The 23,788-nt window shown below is 34.7% G+C and overlaps 3 protein-coding genes across 3 annotated transcripts; all 3 read left to right on the forward strand.

The window, feature by feature from the left end:
• Window positions 1–1,409: 1,409 nt before the first annotated feature.
• LOC144850395 (uncharacterized) lies at window positions 1,410–3,350 on the forward strand. Its single transcript, XM_078707668.1, has one exon. The coding sequence runs from the start codon at window positions 1,410–1,412 to the stop codon at window positions 3,348–3,350; it is 1,941 nt and encodes a 646-aa protein (XP_078563794.1).
• A 5,149-nt stretch (window positions 3,351–8,499) lies between these two features.
• On the forward strand, window positions 8,500–10,441 carry LOC144850396 (uncharacterized). The gene is made up of 5 exons (XM_078707670.1): window positions 8,500–8,511; window positions 8,874–9,447; window positions 9,612–9,823; window positions 9,965–10,207; window positions 10,313–10,441. The coding sequence occupies exons 1-5, from the start codon at window positions 8,500–8,502 to the stop codon at window positions 10,439–10,441; spliced, it is 1,170 nt and encodes a 389-aa protein (XP_078563796.1).
• Window positions 10,442–10,454: 13 nt separating this feature from the next.
• Window positions 10,455–11,340, forward strand: LOC144850751 (uncharacterized). Its single transcript, XM_078708159.1, has 2 exons — window positions 10,455–10,563; window positions 10,720–11,340. Exons 1-2 carry the CDS (start codon window positions 10,459–10,461, stop codon window positions 11,023–11,025), a joined length of 411 nt encoding a protein of 136 aa, XP_078564285.1. The 5' UTR covers window positions 10,455–10,458; the 3' UTR covers window positions 11,026–11,340.
• The last annotated feature ends 12,448 nt before the right edge of the window (window positions 11,341–23,788 follow it).

The following is a 23,788-nucleotide window of genomic DNA, read 5'->3' on the forward strand; positions in this document are numbered from 1 at the left end:
TGTAATAGATATTAGAGGAGAAGAGAAAATAAGATCAAAGTAGATAGACGTATAGATTATAGAGAAGAAAGGTCTAGACTGGTAGAAAGATGTATTAATCGAGTTACAAGAAATAAAAGTTTTAGTTGAATACAGTAAACTTTTTGTATGACAAATCATTCAGTGTCAGTGTACGTCGCGTGGATTTATATACGCCTGAGAATGCTCGGAACCAACTCTATATATTCACTACATGGTGGCAGCGGTGAACATTTTTGTTTAAGATACATGATTTAAGTATCAAGAAGAAGAAGAAGAAGTGACAATGCCTACTCTACGGGCCTGTTAAATCGTTATTCAGTGTCAGTGTACGTCGCGTGGATTTATATACGCCTGAGAATGCTCGGAACCAACTCTATATATTCACTACAGTACATAATATGTGACTGTTGCAGTAAATATATCCACGTGACATGTGTAAGAGATATTTTTGAAGACAAGCTATGTGATTCCAGAGTAATTTGGATTTGTCCAATGTGTGGAAAAAGTAATTTTGCTGGTAATTTGTTGGGCGATATAGGTATTCCTTGTCATTTCAATAGGTATATGATTCTAGAACATGATGAGTATGTCACTAACTTTCAAGAATTAACTACAAATGAGTCCAAGTCCAACCGACAGAATATAAAAAGAATAATACCAAAAGGAATTGTCAACAAACAGGAAGTGAAGATTTACTTGATAGTAAATGGATAAAGGTAAATCAAGAAAAAGTACCAATAACAGAAAAAAGGAAATAAAAAAAGAGGGAATAAGAAACGAAGAAAGCGGGTAATAAATGGTATAATAACTATAGAGCCAAGTGTTACATATATTGGTAAAGCTGTAAAAGATTTCTATTAAAGACGAAAAAAGAAAATGAAAGTGAATCAAAATGTGGATAGAAAAAACAATGACGGGGATGTACTAGACAATTCACAAACAATAAGCGCTGATGTAAGTAGGCCTACAAGTGGTGTTTTTTCAGAAGTAAACAATACAAAAATAACGAACACAATACAACAAGTTTCTGGTGGTGGTTCTAACATGAAACAATTACGAAAAAAAGGTCGTTTTGTCAAAAGTAAGAGGTCAAATAAGAAAGAATCACAAGAAAAGAATGATAACCATAAAATGGAAGAGATTAGTGAAATAATATTTCAGATTACTTGGCTAATGATGACAATTTAAAAATAAAACGTAATGAAGACAACATTTACACAACAGCTAGTGATGAACCAAAGAGTAATAGCAAAATTAATCATCAACTAACATTAGATAGTAGTTTTGATGATCATGAAGTATTAATAATTGATAAGGAACAAACAAAAACATCCAATGGAACAATTAGGCAAAATACACAACCTAGAAATGAATTTAAACAATATAATATGAATGATGATAACAGTGTCGATATTAAAGTTTCAACCAATGCATGCAACATATCTGATGATGATACTAAAGACGTTGCGTCGTTTAAAGAATATAAAAGTGTTGTAAACCCATGTAATAGTATTACTAATAATAGAACTATAGCACAGGGTAGTTTTAATCAAGGGAATCCTAGATTTGGCTATGCACGTGGTAAACAGTGTGTTGCAAATAGTCTTGTAGCTATTCTTTATTCAACTAAGAGGAATGGAAATGTATTTTACACAAAAGATCTTGACACAATATTGACTCTTGGAAATGAATTGTACTACTATATTCAAAAAGATTCCACTATCAATGAGGACCCGTTAATGATTTCTGAACTGCCAAAAGAATTGGATATTTTGGATAACACATTTGTAATATCTCCCAAAGAATTGGTGTTTGGTATAATAGATGGTAATCTCGAATTGATGGCTGAATATAGAGCCTTGTCATTAAATCAAGCTCTTGAACAAGAATTACACCAATATGATGCATGTTTCATGAATTTTAACACAAGTACATTTGCTGTAATTAAACGTGTAAATGGTTTCCTTATATTTGATCCACATGCAAGAGATTGTGTTGGTTGTGTTAGTGAACATGGAAAGAGCATTTTAGTTTACAGTACATCTTGGAAAGGTGTGTACAGTTATTGTATAAGATTAGCAAGATCAATGAACTGTAATTTAAATAAAACGGAGTTTGAACTGACTGGTGTAAATGTTCAAAATAAGTCTATGGTTTTATGTTCCGCTTCTTCTGTCATATTAAATGATAATTATGAACAAAACAACTCAGAACATTTTGATGTTGATGAACCTAGTACGTCTCGCCGATATAGTACCACGACATTACCTGACAAGAATATTGATTCTAAATTAAAAGTAAAAAGACATTGTAATAAAAAAGGTCATGTTTCAAGAAGTAATAGATGGCAAACTAATGACGACATTGAAATTGTTAATGTTGAATATGGAGAAAAACAAGACAAGAATTTTGAATTTATTCCGATCTTAGAAGCACAAAAGAAAAACATGTGTAATAAAGTAGGCATTAATAGTGAACATACTGGTAAGAATGTTGGTATTATCAACGCTAGTTTTGGGAACCCTCTACAAATTAAGCAAATTACTGGTGATGGTAATTGTTTTTATCGTGCAATTTCATACATTATTTCAGGAACGGAAAATAATCATTTAATTCTAAGAAAAGCAATTGTTAATCATTTATTGGAGACCGATGAATTGTTTAGTAATACATTAAGTCATGAATATAGAACAGTTAATGAATATGTGTTTAAAAAAAGAGTAATGGATAGTGGAACATGGGCTTCTAATACTGAAATAAGTGCAATGGCAAACTTGCTTAATGTAGATATTTATTCATTCAATGATCAACTTTTGACTTGGCAATTGTTTTCAGCACGAAAACCAGGAAGAATAAATGATGTTACAACTGACAATGGTATATATATTCTGTACACCAGAAATGTGCCCTTTAATGTAATAGAATCTGTTGACGTGAATTTAAATTATGTTCAGGAAACAACAACAATTGTAGATAGTGATCTGGATATCTCATCAGAAATGAATGTACATGACCCTACTGTCATAAACGCAAAAGAAAAGAAAGTCATAAAGTACTTGAAGACGCTAAATATAGATGACCAAGTTTTAACAAAGTGTTTTACTGTAAAATATGCTGATGATACCTGTCTTGTTGGTCTTGTAAAAGATAATTCTACTCGATACTTCGATAATGTAAATCGGTTCTCTTATTGGTGTAATGATAATTACTTGAAGTTGAATATCATGAAAACAAAAGAGGTTATTATTGATTATAGGAAACATGATAAAAACCAAATTGAGCTGATAATTATGAATGATAAGGTTGAGATTGTAAAACATCATAAATAGATACAATAATTGATGATAAACTTAACTGGAAAGAACATTCAACATATTATTTGAAACCAAATTTTTGTTTATAGTGAAGGACAAAATTAAGTTGAACTTACCCAACGTTTCATTCGTACTTTTTCAAGGTAGTGATGTCAGCTTGATTTGCCGACACTGATCATGGCATAGTCATGTGATGTTATTGTGACATGCGCCCTCTATAAGTTGTTACTTGAAAACCTGGGTTCATCATGCGTATCATCATCATATATGCGTGGCAGCAACTTTCCTCCTTGATCTCTGTTCATGTTGTTTTCAGTTTTTCTAATTATAATTGCTTCTTGCCATCCTCTCTTATGTTTCCCTCTTTCTTTAACACTTTCGCCTCCCAATTAGGTGTATGGTTTTCCTTTGTAGCATGGTCTGTAATTGCAGATTTATGTGTTTGATGTTTGATTGTGACATTCTGCTTGACCTTGTCATTACCCCCTTTTTATGTTCTTTTATTCTGTTTCCCAGTTTTCTACCGGTTTCTCTTATGTATATTAGGTTACAATTCATACAGGGTACACCATACACTACTCCACTTGTGTCCTCCGGCTTAATCTTATCTTTTGGGTGTACTAGAATGTGATCTTAATTTGTTTTGGGGTACAAAGTAAGAGTTAATTTTATGGCTAGTGAGTGTTCTACGTATCTTTTCCGATAGCCCTCTCACATAGGGTAAAGCTACGCTGCCATGCATGTCTTGCTTATTTTCTCCTTTTTTCCGACTATTCTTTTCTTTTTTGTTGTTTATCACTCTATCAATGGCCCAATTTGGGTATTCACATATATTAAGTACTTTTCTTATGTGATTCATCTCTTCTCTTTTGCTCTGCTGTGTTGTTATTATGTTTTGGCATCTGTCCACTAATATGTTAACGACGCTCAGCTTATGCTCAAGAGGATGATTTGATTTGAAGTTCAACTATTGGTCTGTATGTTTGGGTTTCCTGTAAATCGAAGTTGTTATTGTACCGTCAGTTTTTTAGTCCAGAAACGGGAGAGTGTTGTCAGCCATTCTTTCTGTAGTAAACTTGATACTTTTAGTAGGGTCTATGGTGTTAAGATGTTGGTTAAGATCTTCTATGGATTCTTTTTTAACCACAGCTAAAACACTGCTACATACCTTCACCAATAAGTAGGTCTGATGTTGTCATTTGCTCTGCTTGGCCTCAGTCTCCAACCATTCTAAAAACAGGTTTGCAACGATTGGGCTAATTGGACTTCCCATAGCTATGCCAGATTTTTGCCTGTATATGATGTTTCCAAAACTAAAGTATGTGGTGTTCACGACCAGAGACAACAGTTCCATAACGTGGGACTCACCCAGAGGTTTTTAAGTAACAACTTATAGAGGACGCATGTCACAATAACATCATGTGAGTATGCCATGATCAGTGTCGGCAAATCAAGCTGACATCACTACCTTGAAAAAGTATGAATGAAACGTTGGGTAAGTTCAATGTAATTTTGTCCTTCAGTATAAACAAAAATTTGGTTTCAAATAATATTGTTGGAAGGAGATGAATTTTTTCAATTCTAACATACTATGTTACCAATAGTTGCAAACAGAGGCTTTATTTTTTAAGACGTATGAAGAAATAATAATAACAATAAAATTTTGGTGTTGTTTTGCGAATCAGTAATTTAATTAGTTTTAACATTTTGTGCAATAGCTTGGTTTTATAGCGTCGATAAACAATGTTTGAAGACAGTAGAGAAAATCAGTAAAACAACTTACAGAATAATAGGAACTAAAGATAGTAAGAATGCTAAAGATATTGTTAACAGTGCCATAAGTAAAAAATTTAAAGTAATTATGTCGGATAAGTATCCATTACCTTGTCTTTAGTAAGTCAGGGCATTTAGTGTACAAAAGATGGAAAACCAATAGAATGAGAAACTCGTTTCAACAGTTGTACCAATCACAATTAACCTTTGTATGAATAAAAGTGGTGGGATTCCTGGATACCACACCGAGTGTTATCCTCACAAGGGACTGAAAGGTAAATTTCAGAATATATAATATTAATAATAATTATAATAATGTCAAGCACTTATTGCCAAGGCCTCTAAGAAAATAAAAATAAGAAGAAAAGAAAATATCTGTAAAAGTATATACTGTACTCAACTGGTACAGCGTAAAACAGAATGTGTTTAATTCATTCATCAGCAACTTGCCTTTATTATTCCTAGATTCATCCTTTAATTTGATTCCAACTCCATTAACTGTCATTGTAATTTAGTATCTGGTCACATAGACACTGTAGCAATGAATATTAATTATTGAACACTATTCTTTCACAGCACAAGAAGTGTTGGAAACTACTCCAAACGTTGAGGAAATTGCAGGTGATGAACAGCAAGTTCCCAAGATTCTTTTGTGATCTATGATGCCTGAAGTTGATGTTGATCGTGCACATGCGTTGCCACCACTATGTATTGCTTGTAATTGTGTACAATACAACTAATAGCATTTCAAGAAAACGGGGAGTGGAGAAGTTGGTGCAGTGTGAGACAATTGATGGAGGATGTTTTTAAAAAAACAATGCTAAAGAAGATCAAGAAATGCTATTAAAAAGATTTGGTAGCTATTGAAGCTAAGTATCACCAATCATGCTACTTAAAATGTACAAGAGTATGTAGATGCTACAGTAAAACTGAAAACCCAGATGTAGATCTATACAGAGAATAATTAAAGGTAACAAAATGTTGCGTTTGACAAAGTTGCTTGAGGTATTATATCTACTGTTAGTGAAGTTAAAGGTCTAGATGCTTCTAGATACAGATCACATAATAAAGAAACGACTTAATATGTGGTATTCAATTTTAAGATTTATTTGCCCATACAGAGTCACTGATAGTGAGATTGTGTGCATCGTAGTGTAGGAGAAGATGCTATTGAGGAGGCAGTCGGAGAGTCTTGAACATCAACTGATCTGAGTGAATGTGAATCCGCTGTAAATTTTCAACCATTTGTGGTTGAAGGGACCAAGCAACGATACTCAGCAGCCCTGATCCTAAGACAAGTAATGTAATCATGTAGGAAAAGCACCTTGAAATACACCTTGTGCCGCCTTATATGGAGAGCTTGGTTGGTCTCCAATTAACGAGTTTCATAACGCTCTTCGTATGAAATACTTCCATAGAATTATAAAGATGGAAAACTATCGATGGCCAAAAATTATGTTTATTGGAATGCTACAACTTAATTGTGAATTTAAAGACTTAAGGTATAAGTTTCTATCTTGTATAAACGATATTCTCTTGAAGTGTAATTGTGAATCCAAAAATATTTTCACCACTCTCTCAAATTATAAAGAAGTCTACTTTCCAATTTCTGAAATCTTAAGAAAACTTAACTCTATAATGATAGATGAATGGAGATTGAATTACAAAATAAATCAAGTCTCCACATCTATGAAACATTAAAATCAAAACCTGGACTTGAAAACTACTTAATTGATAAAACTAATTTTGAAGGTGCTGCATTAAAATTTAAAGCTCGTTCAAATACTCTACCTTTGAATGATAGAACTGCAAATTGGAATATTGATAATAATAAAAAATTCGGACGAAGACATCCATCATTTCATCCTTAATTGCCCAGCTTTAAATAATATACGTAATCAGGAATTATTTAATTTATATGTGGATATGTATAGAAATAGCAGCAAAGATATGTTTGATACTTTTTATACTTCTCATGAAAATGACAAACTTAAATATATTTTGGGATACTCAGATAATTTAATTGATGAAGAGTGTGAAAATATTTTGGATAGTTTTTGTAAAAGATACCTAAAACAAGCATGGAAATTTTGAAATTAATCACTGAATTCCATGACTCAATAACTATGTTATCTACATTGCTACATTAAGTAAATTGAAAAAAAAAAGTGGGGGGAGGAGGGGGTTGGTGGGTTTTTCGTAATAAGCTGTGTTTATCAGTTGATTTTATTTAATACACTTTTACTATATCTTGTTTTGTATTCATTTGTGTAAAGTAATGATCTACTGTATGTATCGATGTAAATTGGAGGTGTGGGGGGGGGGGGGGGGGAGGTAGGTTAGGGGTTGATAGTTGCTTTTGCCTTTTTTACTTTTCTGTTAATTGTTATATTTTATATTGTGAAGGATGCACCTTTGTGCTAAGTGTGCCACCGATCTAAAGGTGTAATTCCAAATAAATAAATAAGTAGGAACACAAACAGTGTATGGCCGCCTACTTCAGATGAGTTTACATTGGAGAAAGTGAAATCTTTACGCCCGTATTCTTAAAGGCCAGATTCAGGCAGGATTTTTGGATATAGTATTTGATTTAATATACATAAATAGAAAATGTGACACAAAAATCATTACGAAAATGCACGATTTTTTCTAAAAATTGTTACTTAAAAAAATCCGTCAAATTCTCCTACAAAATCTAGTTAAACTTTTTTTCAGTAGTTAGGTAGTTCAATAGTTCACTACTAAATATTCATGAGATGATTATGTGCCATATCCGGTATGCACACAACAAACACCACAACGCGCGACAACCTGTGACCTCAGGACCTGTTTCATTCTCCTCATCGTTGTCACTGTCGAAACATCTTGAGATCGCACGTTTACACAATTTAGCCTAGATAAAAAATGAAGCACTGCATGGTGTTTAAATGCCATAATAAGTCGGGAAGGAACATCAATGTCACGTACCACCGGTTGCCGTTGGCAGACAAGAAGATGTTAAAGAAATGGTTGGATATTTTGAAATTGAAAAATCCACCTCAAAATATCAACACAAGGATATGCAGTGACCACTTTCCCAAGGATTCGTTTCAGCCGTACGGGACAAAGGGAAGACGTGTTCTACGGAAAAATGCGGTTCCGTCACTTCTTTTAGGCTATGATGATGCTGCTAAGGATAAACCACAATCTTCAAGAACATCATCATCACGGGCATCATTATCATCATGTTCTGTTCAAACGTTAGTGGCTACTTCGGAAGAAGAAGAGGAGGTAATTGTTTTGCAATATTTGTTAGGCCTATTTTACTTGGCTGCATGCATATAGCCTAGGCCTAGCTAGTTAGGGTAGGTAGGATAATATTACTTTTAAAAACTGAGAGAGTTATGAGTAGATGACTCCACAGGTATGTCCTTGGCTTGAATAGATTAGCTTTTATTAGGGCTTACATTCCATGATGAGATTAATGTATTTACCTCCATCATGGCCTAGGGGCATGAAGCTATGATGAGTTAAACATACTGTACCAAAATTAAGGATTAACCAAGGAGGGCCTGTCTATGCTTATTTATAGGCTATTTAACTACTGTACAAATGTATTTCTGCATATATAAAGTATTTTCATGGGTTTTCATTCAGACACAGTTATGTTTCATCACATTTGTAATAGATGTCTATCAAGGCAGAGATGTAAATCTTCTTGGTCTAGGCTAGGTCAATTAATAGTTGATGACTATATCATGTACTGTATATTTTTTTCACCAACAGATGGATTTTGCACCACCTTCAACATCAACACCAAAAAAACTGAACAAGAGAGCTGATGATAGCGAAATCGGTGAATGCAGCTCGTTTGATATAACACCTCAACAAGACAATGACCCTTCATTTAAAATGGTTAGTGATTCTGATTCGAGTGACTCCTCGGATGATGAGATGAAAGATGTTGATGAGATTGTGGACTGTACAAAGTACATAATATACGACAAGTGCTTACTGCAGTTGGTACGGTGTCAAGAAGCTGGATGTGGTGCGCCAGTACCAGAACCATCAAAATCTACATCTGGCAGTATGTTGATAATCAATGGCACTTGCCTTGAAGGGCATAAGTTTCATTGGTTGTCGCAGCCACTGTGTGGAGAGACAAAACGTCCTGCTGGCAATGTTGCAATAGCAGCCGCAACCCTGCATACAGGCAACACCTTCACTACCATGAGTGAAATTTTTGAAGAAATGAAGTTGGCAACAATTCATAAATCCACTTTCTACGAGTTGCAGCGAGATTTCTTGTTGCCAAACATTGAGAAGATGTTCAATACTCACATGGAAGACGTTCGTAGAAGTAAGTTTTATTGTTTACTTCTATAAAGTGAACAATCGTTATTGTTCATTAATCAATTATTTAATGTTTTAAACAATTTTTTTCAGGTACTTTTACCCTTCCAATGTTTTGGCATGTACAGTAGTGTTATTTCTTCTATTTAATTATTATCATCATTTTTCCAGCATATGAAAATCTTGAAGACACAGTTGTAGTTGCCGGGGATTGCAGACATGATTCGCCAGGGCATAATGCCACCTATGGAACGTATTCATTGATGGATACAAAAACAAATGTTATTGTAGCATCCCACACTGTGTCGGTAATGGAAGAAGGTGTGCCAAACTCGCACCATCTGGAGAATGTTGGGCTACAAAGATGTTTAAATGAACTGAAGGTAAAAAAAATAATTTTCTTTTGTCATTCATGTCAGATTTGAAAGATAATTTTTGATCATGCAAAATCATTTTAACACTAAATTTTACAATATAAAGTACTGTATCTAGTAGAATCATAACAGCAAATTTTATATTTGTAGGAGCATAAATTTAAAATTGATGTACTGGCAACCGATCGTCATCCCATGGTTGCGAAAAACATGCGAGAAAACTACCCAGATATTGTTCACGAATATGACATTTGGCACCTTGGGAAATCATTAAGGAAGAAAGTTGCTGCAGCAGGGAAAAAACATAAAGAGCTGCAGCAATGGCAGAAGGCAATAGTAAACCACTTGTGGTGGTCAGCGGAAACTTGCGGTGGCAGTGAAACCCAGCTACTGGTAAGTTTATGTATGGTGTGTTGTAGTACCAAATTTATAATTTACTATATTGTACTACTAGTGCAAAGAAATAGTAATTTAAAATGATCATCGGTATTACTCAAGAAAGAAATGTGGTTTGCATACATAACATGTCGTACCATTTATTTATTTCTATTCAACAGGAACGCTGGACGTCCATCATACGGCACATTGTGGACGATCATAAATGGATATGCGGGACAGAGTTCCTAGAGTGTGACCATGAACCCATGGATGAAAACATGACCAAGCCATGGTTAGAGTTTGAAAGTGAAGCGCACGAAGCTCTTAGGGATATAGTAACCAACAAATTATTACTCAGAGATCTAAAGCAAGTAAGTAATTGAGTTATAAATTATTCTTTACAGTGGCACTATATCTGAGGGATACCAGAATCCAATCCCAACATTCTGGGCTGAAGCTTTGTGTAGCAAACATTTGTAAATAGTAAACAGTTGTAAATACTGTAACTCTATATTGTTTCTCTGCAGGCAACAAGATTTTGCCATACTGGCAATTTGGAAGTTTTTCACAACATGCTCTTGAAATACCTTCCAAAACGCTGCAAATTCGAACATGAGGGTACAGTAGCTCATATAAACCTAGCTGTGTTGGACAACAATCTAACTGCAGACAGAGAGTATGCAACGGTTGGCAACACAGATGAGCTGCAATACTGTATCGTTTGGTCCAAGAAGACAAGGGTGTATGTGGTCAAGCGCTTGAAAAAAGCAAAAGACTATACATTTAGGGAAGATCTGATGAAAGGTGTTTTTGACCGAGTCATTCACGGTTAGTCATTTTTTTGTTCATATTACTGTAAGTGGCAAGGACTCGGAAATATTATAGGTGGCGATCACATAACATAATGTATAATTTGACATAAAGTACACCTAAAATGCAACCCCCTGTAATTATGTTACACTTTGTATTCCGACCATAACTTTGTGATTTTTCTGTAGAAAATTAGAAATTTAAAATTTTATCCCAACAGGTATCAAAGATAAGTCAACTCTGGTTAAAGGAAAGCTTAAAAGTACAGCATCTGTAAGGGGTGAAAAACCAGCCAAAGCCGAAGCTGTCGCTGCTCATATTTCTAGACTCAATAAAGCGATGTGAGAGAGATGCTCGAATGACAATGCAACAAGCTTTTGTTATTACTGTGCTGTAATTTCAAGTGGTGCTACATAGGCCTCATGTCCAATGTTTCTTTTAATCTTTTATTTTATTTAACCATTTGCTGCATCTTGCTATCAGTTGTCTCATGTTTTTGAATAGTACCAATGACAATCCGCAATTGAAAATGTTTATTTTTATTTTAAAGGTTTGTTAATAGTCTACCGAAAAACCAACCATGTCCTTAGCTGTCAATGCACACAAAGAAGCAATCTTGTGTATATCTTTTACCTCTTTATTTTATTTGCTGCGTCTTGCTAACAGTTGTCTCAGGTTTTTGAATAGTAAATACCAAAGGCAATCCGCAATTGAAAATGTTTAATATTGTACAGCGTATTTTCATTTAGTAATACAGTATATCTTTTATATTTTTATTTTATTTGCTGATCTTCCACATAGTTGTTTTTTGGATAGTATGTATAAATAGTCAAAGCAATTGAAAATGTTAAATACTGTACAGTTTATTTTTTTATTTTATACATTTATAGTTTACATAACTACAGTGGTATTGATTTTGTGTGAAACCAGTGCAGTATACATTGTACATAACAAAGATATCTATATTTTATACAGTTTTACAATATTTACAAACAGTTGGCTATTGTTCATTTTTTTTTATCGAGTTGTCATTGAATAAAATCACTTGCATTATGAATTTACCATTGTAGCCGACTGGTTTTGTTTTTAATCCGGAGGCAACTATTTTCGCCAATACTTTCAATTAACTCTTCTCGTTCCTGACAGCAAATACTCCCCTTCACCTCTCCTACATATCGACAATTCCGCACCGACACCACTCCATTGAAGTCAGCCTCCACTCGTCTAGCCTAGGCCTAGTAGTAGGCTGTTGGTGTGCCTCCTGCCGCCGTCGATTTTGCGGCAATATGGGCCTCGCCTCTGGCTCAAATGCATATCCTTGGCTATGGCTAGGCCGATCTGATATATTACCAAACCTTCTTGTCGAGCTTTCTTCCATTAATTTTAAATAAATCAACAGAAAAGATGCACTTTATGATGGAAAACCCCGATTCGATTTCCTCTCGCGATCTTACCGCGGGTGGATTTTGCATGCATCTCTCTCTCCCCCGATGATTATGTAGCAAGTTCGCGCATGCGCAAAGATCATAGAAATTGACTCTCCAGCAAATGAAAAAAGTGCAAAAAAACTGGTGTATATGTGGTGGATAATTTTTGATATAGCGCGAAAATAAAAATCGGAATCGAAAAAAAATTAGCAAAAATGAAAAATTTGAGTTAAAATACATACAAAAAGTCATTTAATGACAATTTTTGCCATACAGTTAACTTTTCATGGCTTTTTAAAAATGCATCCCTATTTAGAACATTTTTGTACAAAAGAATAGGAATTTTACTGTGTAATTTGAACTATCCCCCCACTGATAAGAAAGTGGTTATTTTTAAAAGTATCGTAGTAGCCCAAACAATTTCAAAAATTTATGAAATATAGGAGAAACTATAGATCGATAGTTATTGAAATGTATGATCAATAGAAATTTTGTGCCCGCACCTGGCCTTTAAACCGGACTTTAGTCGTAGTTCGAGCTAAAACTAAAAAAATGACGTCATTTTAATTCATAAACCGAACTTCAACTAAATCGCCGACTAAATCAGGCCAACCTCAACTAAATCGAGACGGATTTTGATCGATTTTTTTAGTTCTGGAGGGGGCAGGCTAATTGGTCGACTAAATGGTTTTTAAACGATGTTTATGAAAAACGTGTCATGAATAAACGTATCACTTTTGTTGTATTTTGAATTATGAAATGTCTAGTTTTTTATTAGCTCATTACAATATTATTTTATATTTATTTTGATAATGCAAATTAGGGTTTTTTAACACCGTGTCATAAATTACTTGTTTTGTAATGTTGTCCGACTTAACTTGGTTGGTTTTTAATAACTGTGGCGAGGCAATTCAACGGCTGTGTTCAGCGATATGATTGCTTAAATTATCGCAAAATTTAAGTAATAAGAGATCGTTCAAACCCCCTATTTGATTATGACGATTCCCAATTCGTCCAAAGGTATCGGGTTTCTAAAGAGATTGTTGTTGAATTGTTAGGAATTCTTGATTTACGTAAGGATACCAGAGGAGGTGGTGGTCACCACCGTTGTTAGAGGTTTGAGTAGCCCTACGCTATTTTGCTACTGGAACATTTCAGTTAATGCACGGGAATGCAAAAAATATATCGCAACCTATCCTTTCCAGAATAATCGCAAACGTTTCTCGAGCTTTAGCACAGGAGAATAGAAGGTGGATTGTGTTTCCAACGGGTGATGACAGAGATATCATTCAACAAGGGTTTAGGGCGATTGCTGGTTTCCCTAATGTAATCAGATGTATCGACTGCACGCACGTACGGATACCTTGTCCAGGTGGACAGAAAGCCGAACTATTTCAGAACAGGAAGGGATATTTTTCTATAAATGTCCAAGTTATAGGTGACCATCGTCTAATGATTAGAGACATTGTGGCTAGATGGCAAGGGTCCGTGCACGACTCTCGTATTTTTGTAAAGAAGTTAATGGTGATGAAAATGTAGACGATGCATTAGCTGGTAGAGTCTACAGACAAGCTATAATCGACCAATATTTTACATAAGGACACCCGTCTACGTTGATCTCTATATCAAGGTACGTCATATAACATTGTAACATAATTTCCCCCTTCCATCATGCGTGTGGGACGAAACGAAGCACACACGACAATTTAATAGCAATACATTTTGATATGAACAACGTGAAAAGTTAAATTTTGGACAGATTATACTGTAGTATCATATTCTTATGTGTAAGTACCAGTAAAGTAAAACAATTATAACGTTACCAGTAATCAAAAGAGGCAGTTTGCATGTCATGAGAGCTGGCATGCTAACTAGCCTAGGCTAGGCCTAGGCATATGGCCTACCTCAAAAGGCCTTCTCACGGTGTAACATAAAAAAGGTATCCTAGGCCTATCGTGGCGAATGTTTATATTTTGTGCTTCAGTAAATCCAGGGGCATATCCAGGGTCGTCGCCCTTCGTATGATCGTCTGATTGGTTATTTACTAGACATATTGCACCAGCCATTGTAACCTCGACTAGAAGCTCGACTTCATTAAGTCGAACTGCAAACTTCGACTACATCGTTTTTTAATCGAATTTGAAGTAATAGCTCGAACTACGACTTTTTCAAGTCTAACTTCGAACTACAACTAAAGTCCGGTTTAAGAATACGGGCGTTAATCCCTTGGCAATTATTTAACTTTCATGTATGGAGTTTAGGTATCAGTGATGAGGTAAATTTGACTGGGTTACTAACAGTCACAGCTAAGCAGGAAAGACGCATTCTCTCAATTGCTCAAGATATGGTGCATCTCCAAGTGATCCTACATTTTTTTGTATTTTATTTTTTATATTTTATTTGTTTTTAACTGTTCTGTATATATCTTTTAAATTAGGCCTACTGTGTATTTATGTTATAATTTTTATTTACTTTTAAACTTATAACTGGACCATTTTGGAAAGCAGTACTGCGTTACTGAAAATGCAATCCAGTCAAAAGAAAGAATAAATAAAGGAAGGGTTATGGTGTCGAAACACTCTCCATGAGCAATGGCATCACTTTACAGGTTCAGCCAAGATGATTGGCCTTCTAAATGGACTTCGTTACCAGAAGCTACTCAAGACATTTTTTCAACCATTGTTGGGACAATAATGATTTTGAAGAGGAGACAATTTCTGGAAATAGTACAACGCATAACACTAATGGAATAATAGTTTAGCGGACTTTAACAGTCAGAATTCCAATATGTCCAGTCTCTGTGCCCAATTCACATTACAGGGGTGCAGCCAGTAGGGGGGTTACGGGGGTCTTGACCTCCCCTTTTTTCTTTGGAAAAAAATAAAAACAGGTCATCGTCCATCAAAACGAATCGTCAATTCGAAAATTTCATCAACTCCAAAAAAAAAAACAAGAGTTTCCTGCTACATTAACGGAAGCTATTGTAAAATTAGCGGATCCTGATGTGTTCCCAAATGTGCGTGCACTTCTTCTAATCGCATGTGCACTACCCGTAACGTCTGAAGCTGAGCAGAGTTTTTCGACTTTACGGAGAACGAATTCCTGTTTGCAAAATCACATGTCTTATGAGCGGCTTTCGGGATTGTGCCTCATGAACATACACTTTAACGTCATGAAAATTAATACAGAGAATGTCATTCGCGAATTCTGTCTCCAAAAGCCAAGAAGAATGTTCCAAAATGCACACTTATTGTTTAAAGATGCTGCATCACGCGATGTCTAGAGCGCCGTTAGTAACTAACGTAAAATGTATAATACTAATTTAGAAGTTATTTATTAGAATTATGTACAAGCTATCACCTATACTATACATTCAAACAAAATAGGTATATTATATAAATATTGTATGTACAGGCAATAAATATGTTGCATGGGACAGTGTCCCATCATGCCCCAAGTAATATTAAATTGGAATTTAGAGGATTTTAAAGACATGACTACATATTTTATATTACATTTAATTGTTTTTTTAAAATTTTTTTTATTAACTGTGTGGTGATTGTTTGGTGTTTGGATAGGCCTATCCCATACATGTAACCCAGTATGCAGTCAAGCATTAGTTAAATTAAATTTCCTCAACCATATTATATTCATGCTGTCCATACCACCACATACCAGCCACAAGATCCAGCCATTGGACCGTACATTCTTTGGTCCCCTTAAAGTGTACTACGAACAAGAATGCCACAAATGGATGATGTCCAATGCTAGCAAACGTATCACAAAATATGAAGTTGGAGGGCTCTTTGCAGCTGCATATTTTCGTTGTGCATAAATTGGGAAGGCAGTAAAGATTTAAATGTACAGGCATTTATCCCTTCAATCCAGACATATTTACAGATATTGATTTTGCACCTGCTGAAGTGACAGAGAGGGAAAATCCCTTTGAGGAAAATGATGCAGATCATGTTCAAGCAGACCCTGCAGAACCTCAAGCAGACACCCCAGAGACTCAGGCAAATACCTCGGAGCCTCAGGCAAACATCTCAGAGCCTCAAGCAGACACCACAGGAACTCAAGCATATCCCGCAGAACCTCAAGCAGATCCCTCAGCACAGGTTTCAGCCAAGACTGTTGCTGAACTGTCACCTTTACCAAAGGCAGACAGGCCAACAGAACAGAAAGTGGAAAAGAAGAAGTGTAATAGGAGTCCATTTAAGAAGACAGCAGAAGCGAAGGAGCAAACCAAAATGAGCATTACACAAAAGAGACATGATAAAGAAAATAAAAGTGGACCTAGTTCATCCAAACAAAGCAAAGTTAAAGGGAAAAGTAGAGCCAATCCGACTAAAGGAAAAGGAATTGCCCTATCAAAAACTCAATCAATTAATGAAGAATACCTGTGCATTTTATGTGTAGATCGTGTAAACAGTGGTGCCATGAGGCTTGTGCACATTTAGACGGCAGTGTATTGTTCTAAAATATAATATACAGTATTAGCTTCTTTTTTTTGCATTTTGCTTTTATATATGCATTACTGTGTAAAGGCAGGCAAAAAATAGTTTGCAATGCTGACCCCCATAGGCTATTAACCGGTGACTATATTAATATCATATTAATACTTTTTGTTTGCTTTGCTTTTTTTACAGAAGCACAGGAAATTTGCTACATAGTGACGTATGGGCATGTCACATTTTTTTGTCACATAAAATTTGAAAGTGTAGATAGAGCTTTAAATATAAAAAAACTATTCCTGCAAATCTAAAAGGATCACTCTCTTGTTTGAAATAATCGAAGGCATAAAATATGATGTTCAATTTTTAAAAAAACAGTTACAATAAAAGTATGGTCAATATATTTTGTTTATATAAAAGGTAGACATTGTTAAAAAACTACACATTTTGTACTGTATTCAACCTACAAACATCGATGTCCGCGCGACTCTGAATGATAAAATTTACGTCATCGTCAAAATGTAACTATAAATCTTAGGATAGCGTCGCTTCTAGGGAACAGTTAAACACCAAACAGTCAATCGCAGCGAGGTATTCAGAACCGGCGCGAAATGTGAATACAGTACCTGCCTGTACAGTGTACTGTACATTATTTCCGCTGTTGCCGTGAGAGGAAGATCGAAATTAACAATCATCTGCTATAGTATAATTCATTCATTCATTCATCAAGAATTTACACAAAAGGACATAATTTTGGTGAGTTATTGTTTCATGGTATGTTGTATTTTTTCAGTTGTTATTGTTTAATAATTAATTGGTTATTCAGGTAATAATTTCGCCAGTGTAGCATAGCAAAAGGCTATACAAAACAACCGTTTTGCTACAGATTTCTAAACTGTGTAGCAAAAAATACAATACAAAACTATGTTTCTCGACTCAAAAATCAGTTTGATTAGCAATATTGATAAACAAAATTTTAAAATGAAATTTTCCCCTGTTATTATTTAGTTTAGTGCTTTAAATTTACCACGAGGTGAATATATATATAAGCTCGTGGTAAATTTAAAGCAGATGGTGTAGTAACGTAGCTTTTATTAAGCATAGTTGATTATTTATTTCTATATACTGTATTATTTATTAAAATTGCGGGTTGTTATTATTATACCTTAACTTTTATTTAGGATGGGTTTATATTTTAAAGAAAAACGTTACGGGTATATTATTTCTTCCATGACATTTGTCATTTTAATTTCGTTATGAGGGACTTTACTTTTTAAATTTAACCATCATAAATTATTTATCTACACACTCTTGTTAACAAATATTGACCGTGATATGTTAGTAACATCAGAATCAGAAGTGAATCGGATTCTGAAGATCGATTAGCTGATAAGTTGGCCTACTGGGTAAACAAAAATCAAGTAAAACACAATAATACGGATAAGTTGTTGAAACTGCTTCAGCAGTCAGGTCACCCTTCTTTACCACTCGCACTTTACTTCAGACACCAAGACATATTGAGTTATCAGAAATATCTGGCATGCAGTACATTAATTTTGGACTAAAAGAGCAGGCTATTAGCTGTATTTTATAAGCATCCAAAGCATGTACAAAACAAATACAAACTATTAAATTATCTGTTAATATCAATGGAATTCTTCTGCACAAAAGTTCAAACAAGTCTCTTTGGCCTGTTTTATGTGCGATAATAAACATGGAAGTTGTTGTTGTATTTCCAGTAATACTGACCTATGGTAATTCAAAGCCAACTAGCTTGGAGTTTCTTATAAAGAAATAATACAGAATTTAAATAGTCTGATATCAAATGGGTTTACATTTAACATATCAAATATTGATAAAACTGTTCCAGTACATGTACAATGCATCGTCTGTGATGCACATGTGAAAGCAGTAAAATCTTTAATTTAATTTAATACTCCGGCTACTACGGCTGTGAGGATAGGACGAGTAACCTATCAAAACGCAGAACAGACGAGTCTTTTCGAAGTCAATCCAATGAGGGTCATCATCTTCCTTCTAAAGGAGGAAAACTCCACAAACATCACCATTTTGTGATTTGCCCATATACGTGGCTCAAGTAGTTCTTATTCAGAAATTCTTTTTTTTCAAATGATTATGTGCCTTTTTTATTGTTTTATTTATTGATTTTTGAATGTGAATTTTCAAAGGACTATTAACAAAACAAAATACTGTAATGTAAATGTCTCAAAAAAAAAATGTTATCCATATAATATTAGTTACTTATATTTATGAATTCTATTAGAGTTATGGCATATTTAAGACGATGGAGAAGAATTCGTTCAGTTGTTGAAGCCTTGATTAGGGAGGGCAGTACCCTTTGAAAAAAAAACTACCGTCGTTTACCGTAGATCACTGTAAAACAACACTTTTTACTGGTTATTACCGTCGTAAACTATGGTAAACACCGTTGCAGACTATGGTAAACAACGTTGCTATAAATGTCATAAAATACATCACCAAGGTAATCCCTTGTCACCACTAATTATAACCAGGGTCATATCAATAAACATGCCGGTGATTTATGGAAAGGCTATTACTACTAGGCCCCTCCCTCTACTAGGCCTAGGCTAGATAGGCTTGCTTACCTACTACAGTGTATATTACATTACGTTTCTTAAATTGGTATTTTAACCAATTCTAAAAACGCTTTTATTTCAAACTGTATAATAAGCCTATACAGTACTAGCCTAGGCCTAGTACCAAAAACTGTTTGTGCACACATATCCAATTACACGGCGGCCATCCAAACCATCATCATCTCTGCAGCTCATCGCGCTCTTTCATACACGTTACCGCCGGCGGCAAAACCACCATATCCATCAGATGTGCGCCCTCTACATTCACTTTATTAAAGCATGCAAACATCTCTTTGATTGAGTATTCTATCTAACATTTTAAACAACGATGCCGCTTTCAATCACGCGAGTTTGTTGGACTCAAATAGGCCTACAACTTGCTATTATTTGTTAATATACAAATTAACGGCGAATCAACGCGCATTCATATTTTTTACGTATTTACGATAGTAAATAGCGATACCGTAATGTTAATTTAACGACAACGGTATTGAATATCGTTATGTTCAGTTGTTTTTTTTAGGCCTAAATTGATATAGTAATTTACTTTTTGATACGCGTATGTTAAAAATTGAGCATTAGGCACACACTAATCTGGTTGTTGCCATTACAATTTTTTTCTATATGTTGTCATTTAAAACGTTTAAATGACGACACCACTGTCCATTAATCACTCTATGTTTTCAATGAATTGTCGGCGAATGTTTACCTGCCTCGTTTCAAATCCACAACAACGTTGAGCAACGTTGTGGTATATAAAATTCAATATTCCCTTAGAATGACATGTGTTTAAAAATATAGACATTTATAATTTCCTATGAACCAAAACATGAAATTTCCTCTAATTGTTTTATAATATCACTCTATGTTTCCAATGAATTGTCGGCGACAACTAATTACCGATATAAATATGTTACACATAATAAAAAGGAGAGTATTTGGTATAACATGCATGTATGTATGTGCTACCCATTATAAATATTGGGTATCACAACTAATTACCGATATAAATATGTTACACATTAATAAAAAGGATAGTATTTTGGTATGAAATGCACATAAAGTGTGCCACCCATTATAAATATTGGGTAGCACAACTAATTACCGATATAAATATGTTACACATTAACAAAAAGGATAGTATTTTGGTATGAAATGCACATTAAGTCTGTGCTACCCATTACTGTATTAGGTAGCCAACGTTGCCAAAGGGATTGTTAGCGAAAATGTTTTCACTGTCCCGTTTACACAACAACGTTGAGCAACGTTGTGTAATATAGCCTATTGTAAAATGGCTATTCCTGCCTTAAAATTGGCACTGGTATAAAATATAAACATTAATAATTATTTAAGTATCAGAAAACTGAATTGCTTCGAACTGTGTTGTAATGATATCGGTAGGTCTTCTGTTACTAAGGAATGTTAACGAATGTTTCCCTGTCCCGTTTACACAACAACGTTGAGCAACGTTGTGTTATTATAACATTCTATCCTTGCCTTAAAATTGGCACTGATATAAAAATATAAACATTAGTAATTACTTAAATATCAGAAAATGAAATTGTCTCTAATTGTGTTGTAATATCGGTAGGTCCAGCGTTGCCACATGGATTATTAGCGAATGTTTTCCCTGTCCCGTTTACACAACAACGTTGAGCAACGTTGTGTTATATTATAAATGCCCTATGGGCCATAAAATTGGCACGGGTATAAAATATAAACATTTATAAGTAATTTTGAACCAGAAAATGAAATGCTTCTAATTGTGTTGTAATATCGGTAGGTCCAGCGTTGCCGAAGGGATTATTAGCGAATGTTTTCCCTGTCCCGTTTACACAACAACGTTGAGCAACGTTGTGTTATATTATAAAATGCCCTATGGGCCATAAAAGTGGCACGGGTATAAAATATAAACATTTATAAGTAATTTTGAACCGGAAAATGAAATGCCTCTAATTGTGTTGTAATATCGGTAGGTCCAGCGTTGCCACATGGATTATTAGCGAATGTTTTCCCTGTCCCGTTTACACAACAACGTTGAGCAACGTTGTGCTATATTATAAAATGCCCTATGGGTCATAAAAGTGGAACGGGTATAAAATATAAACATTTATAAGTAATTTTGAACCAGAAAATGAAATGCCTCTAATTGTGTTGTAACATCAGTAGGTCCAGCGTTGCCACAGGGATTTAGCGAATGAGTTTCCCTGTCCCGTTTACACAACAACGTTGAGCAACGTTGTGATATATTATAAAATTCCCTATTCATAAAAGTGGCACGGGTATAAAATATAAACATTTATAAGTAAGTTTGAACCAGAAAATGAGATGCCTCTAATTTTGTTGTAATATCGGTAGGTCCAGCGTTGCCGAAGGGATTATTAGCGAATGTTTTCCCTGTCCCGTTTACACAACAACGTTGAGCAACGTTGTGTTATATTATAAAATGCCCCATGGGCCATAAAAGTGGCACGGGTATAAAATATAAACATTTATAAGTAATTTTGAACCAGAAAATGAAATGCCTCTAATTGTGTTGTAATATCGGTAGGTCCAGCGTTGCCGAAGGGATTATTAGCGAATGTTTTCCCTGTCCCGTTTACACAACAACGTTGAGCAACGTTGTGTTATATTATAAATGCCCTATGGGCCATAAAATTGGCACGGGTATAAAATATAAACATTTATAAGTAATTTTGAACCAGAAAATGAAATGCCTCTAATTGTGTTGTAATATCGGTAGGTCCAGCGTTGCCGATGGGATTATTAGCGAATGTTTTCCCTGTCCCGTTTACATAACAACGTTGAGCAACGTTGTGTTATATTATAAAAGTGGCACGGGTATAAAATATAAACATTTATAAGTAATTTTGAACCAGAAAATGAAATGCCTCTAATTGTGTTGTAATATCGGTAGGTCCAGCGTTGCCGAAGGGATTATTAGCGAATGTTTTCCCTGTCCCGTTTACACAACAACGTTGAGCAACGTTGTGTTATATTATAAAATGCCCTATGGGCCATAAAAGTGACACGGGTATAAAATATAAACATTTATAAGTAATTTTGAACCAGAAAATGAAATGCCTCTAATTGTGTTGTAATATCGGTAGGTCCAGCGTTGCCACATGGATTATTAGCGAATGTTTTCCCTGTACCGTTTACACAACAACGTTGAGCAACTTTGTGTTATATTATAAAATACCCTATGGGTCATAAAAGTGGAACGGGTATAAAATATAAACATTTATAAGTAATTTTGAACCAGAAAATGAAATGCCTCTAATTGTGTTGTAATATCGGTAGGTCCAGCGTTGCCACAGGGATTTAGCGAATGAGTTTCCCTGTCCCGTTTACACAACAACGTTGAGCAACGTTGTGATATATTATAAAATTCCCTATTCATAAAAGTGGCACGGGTATAAAATATAAACATTTATAAGTAAGTTTGAACCAGAAAATGAGATGCCTCTAATTTTGTTGTAATATCGGTAGGTCCAGCGTTGCCGAAGGGATTATTAGCGAATGTTTTCCCTGTCCCGTTTACACAACAACGTTGAGCAACGTTGTGTTATATTATAAAATGCCCCATGGGCCATAAAAGTGGCACGGGTATAAAATATAAACATTTATAACTAATTTTGAACCAGAAAATGAAATGCCTCTAATTGTGTTGTAATATCGGTAGGTCCAGCGTTGCCACATGGATTATTAGCGAATGTTTTCCCTGTCCCGTTTATACAACAACGTTGAGCAACGTTGTGTTATATAATACAAAATGCCACATCCCTGCTTTAAAATTGGCACTGATATAAAAATATAAACATTAATAACTACTAAAGTATCAGAACATAAAATTGTCTCGAATTGTGTTGTAATATAGGTATCGAACGTTGCCAAAGGAATTATTAGCGAATGTTTTCCCTGTCCCGTTTCAAATACACACAGCAACGTTGAGCAACATTATACAATTCTATCCTTGCCTTAAAATTGGCACTGATACAAAATATTAACATTAATAATTACTAATTACTTAAATATCAGAAAATGAAATTGTCTCTAATTGTGTTGTAATATATCGGTAGGTCGCCTTTGTTGCCACTAATTGTTTTCTCTGTCCCGTTTCAAATACACAACAAGGTTGAGCAACATTATAAAATGCCTATCTCTGCCTTAATTGGCACTGATATAAAAAAGATAAACATTAATACAGTAATTACTTAATTATCAGAAAATGAAATTGCCTCTAGTTGTGTTGAAATGATATCGGTAGGTCGCCTATGTTGCCAA

The sequence above is a fragment of the Antedon bifida genome, chromosome 8, assembly GCF_963402885.1.
Source record: "Antedon bifida chromosome 8, ecAntBifi1.1, whole genome shotgun sequence".
Lineage (NCBI taxonomy): Eukaryota > Metazoa > Echinodermata > Crinoidea > Comatulida > Antedonidae > Antedon > Antedon bifida.

Bases quoted from the DNA above. Each gene is read 5' to 3' on its own strand.
- LOC144850396 (XM_078707670.1), top strand. The intron at 9,824-9,964 runs GTAAAAAAAATA...TTATATTTGTAG, and splicing joins GATGTTTAAATGAACTGAAG to GAGCATAAATTTAAAATTGA. The intron at 10,208-10,312 runs GTAAGTTTATGT...GTATTACTCAAG, and splicing joins GCAGTGAAACCCAGCTACTG to AAAGAAATGTGGTTTGCATA.
- LOC144850751 (XM_078708159.1), top strand. From the start codon at position 10,459: ATGGATGAAAACATGACCAAGCCATGGTTAGAGTTTGAAAGTGAAGCG. The intron at 10,564-10,719 runs GTAAGTAATTGA...GTTTCTCTGCAG, and splicing joins TACTCAGAGATCTAAAGCAA to GCAACAAGATTTTGCCATAC.
- LOC144850395 (XM_078707668.1), top strand. From the start codon at position 1,410: ATGAATGATGATAACAGTGTCGATATTAAAGTTTCAACCAATGCATGC.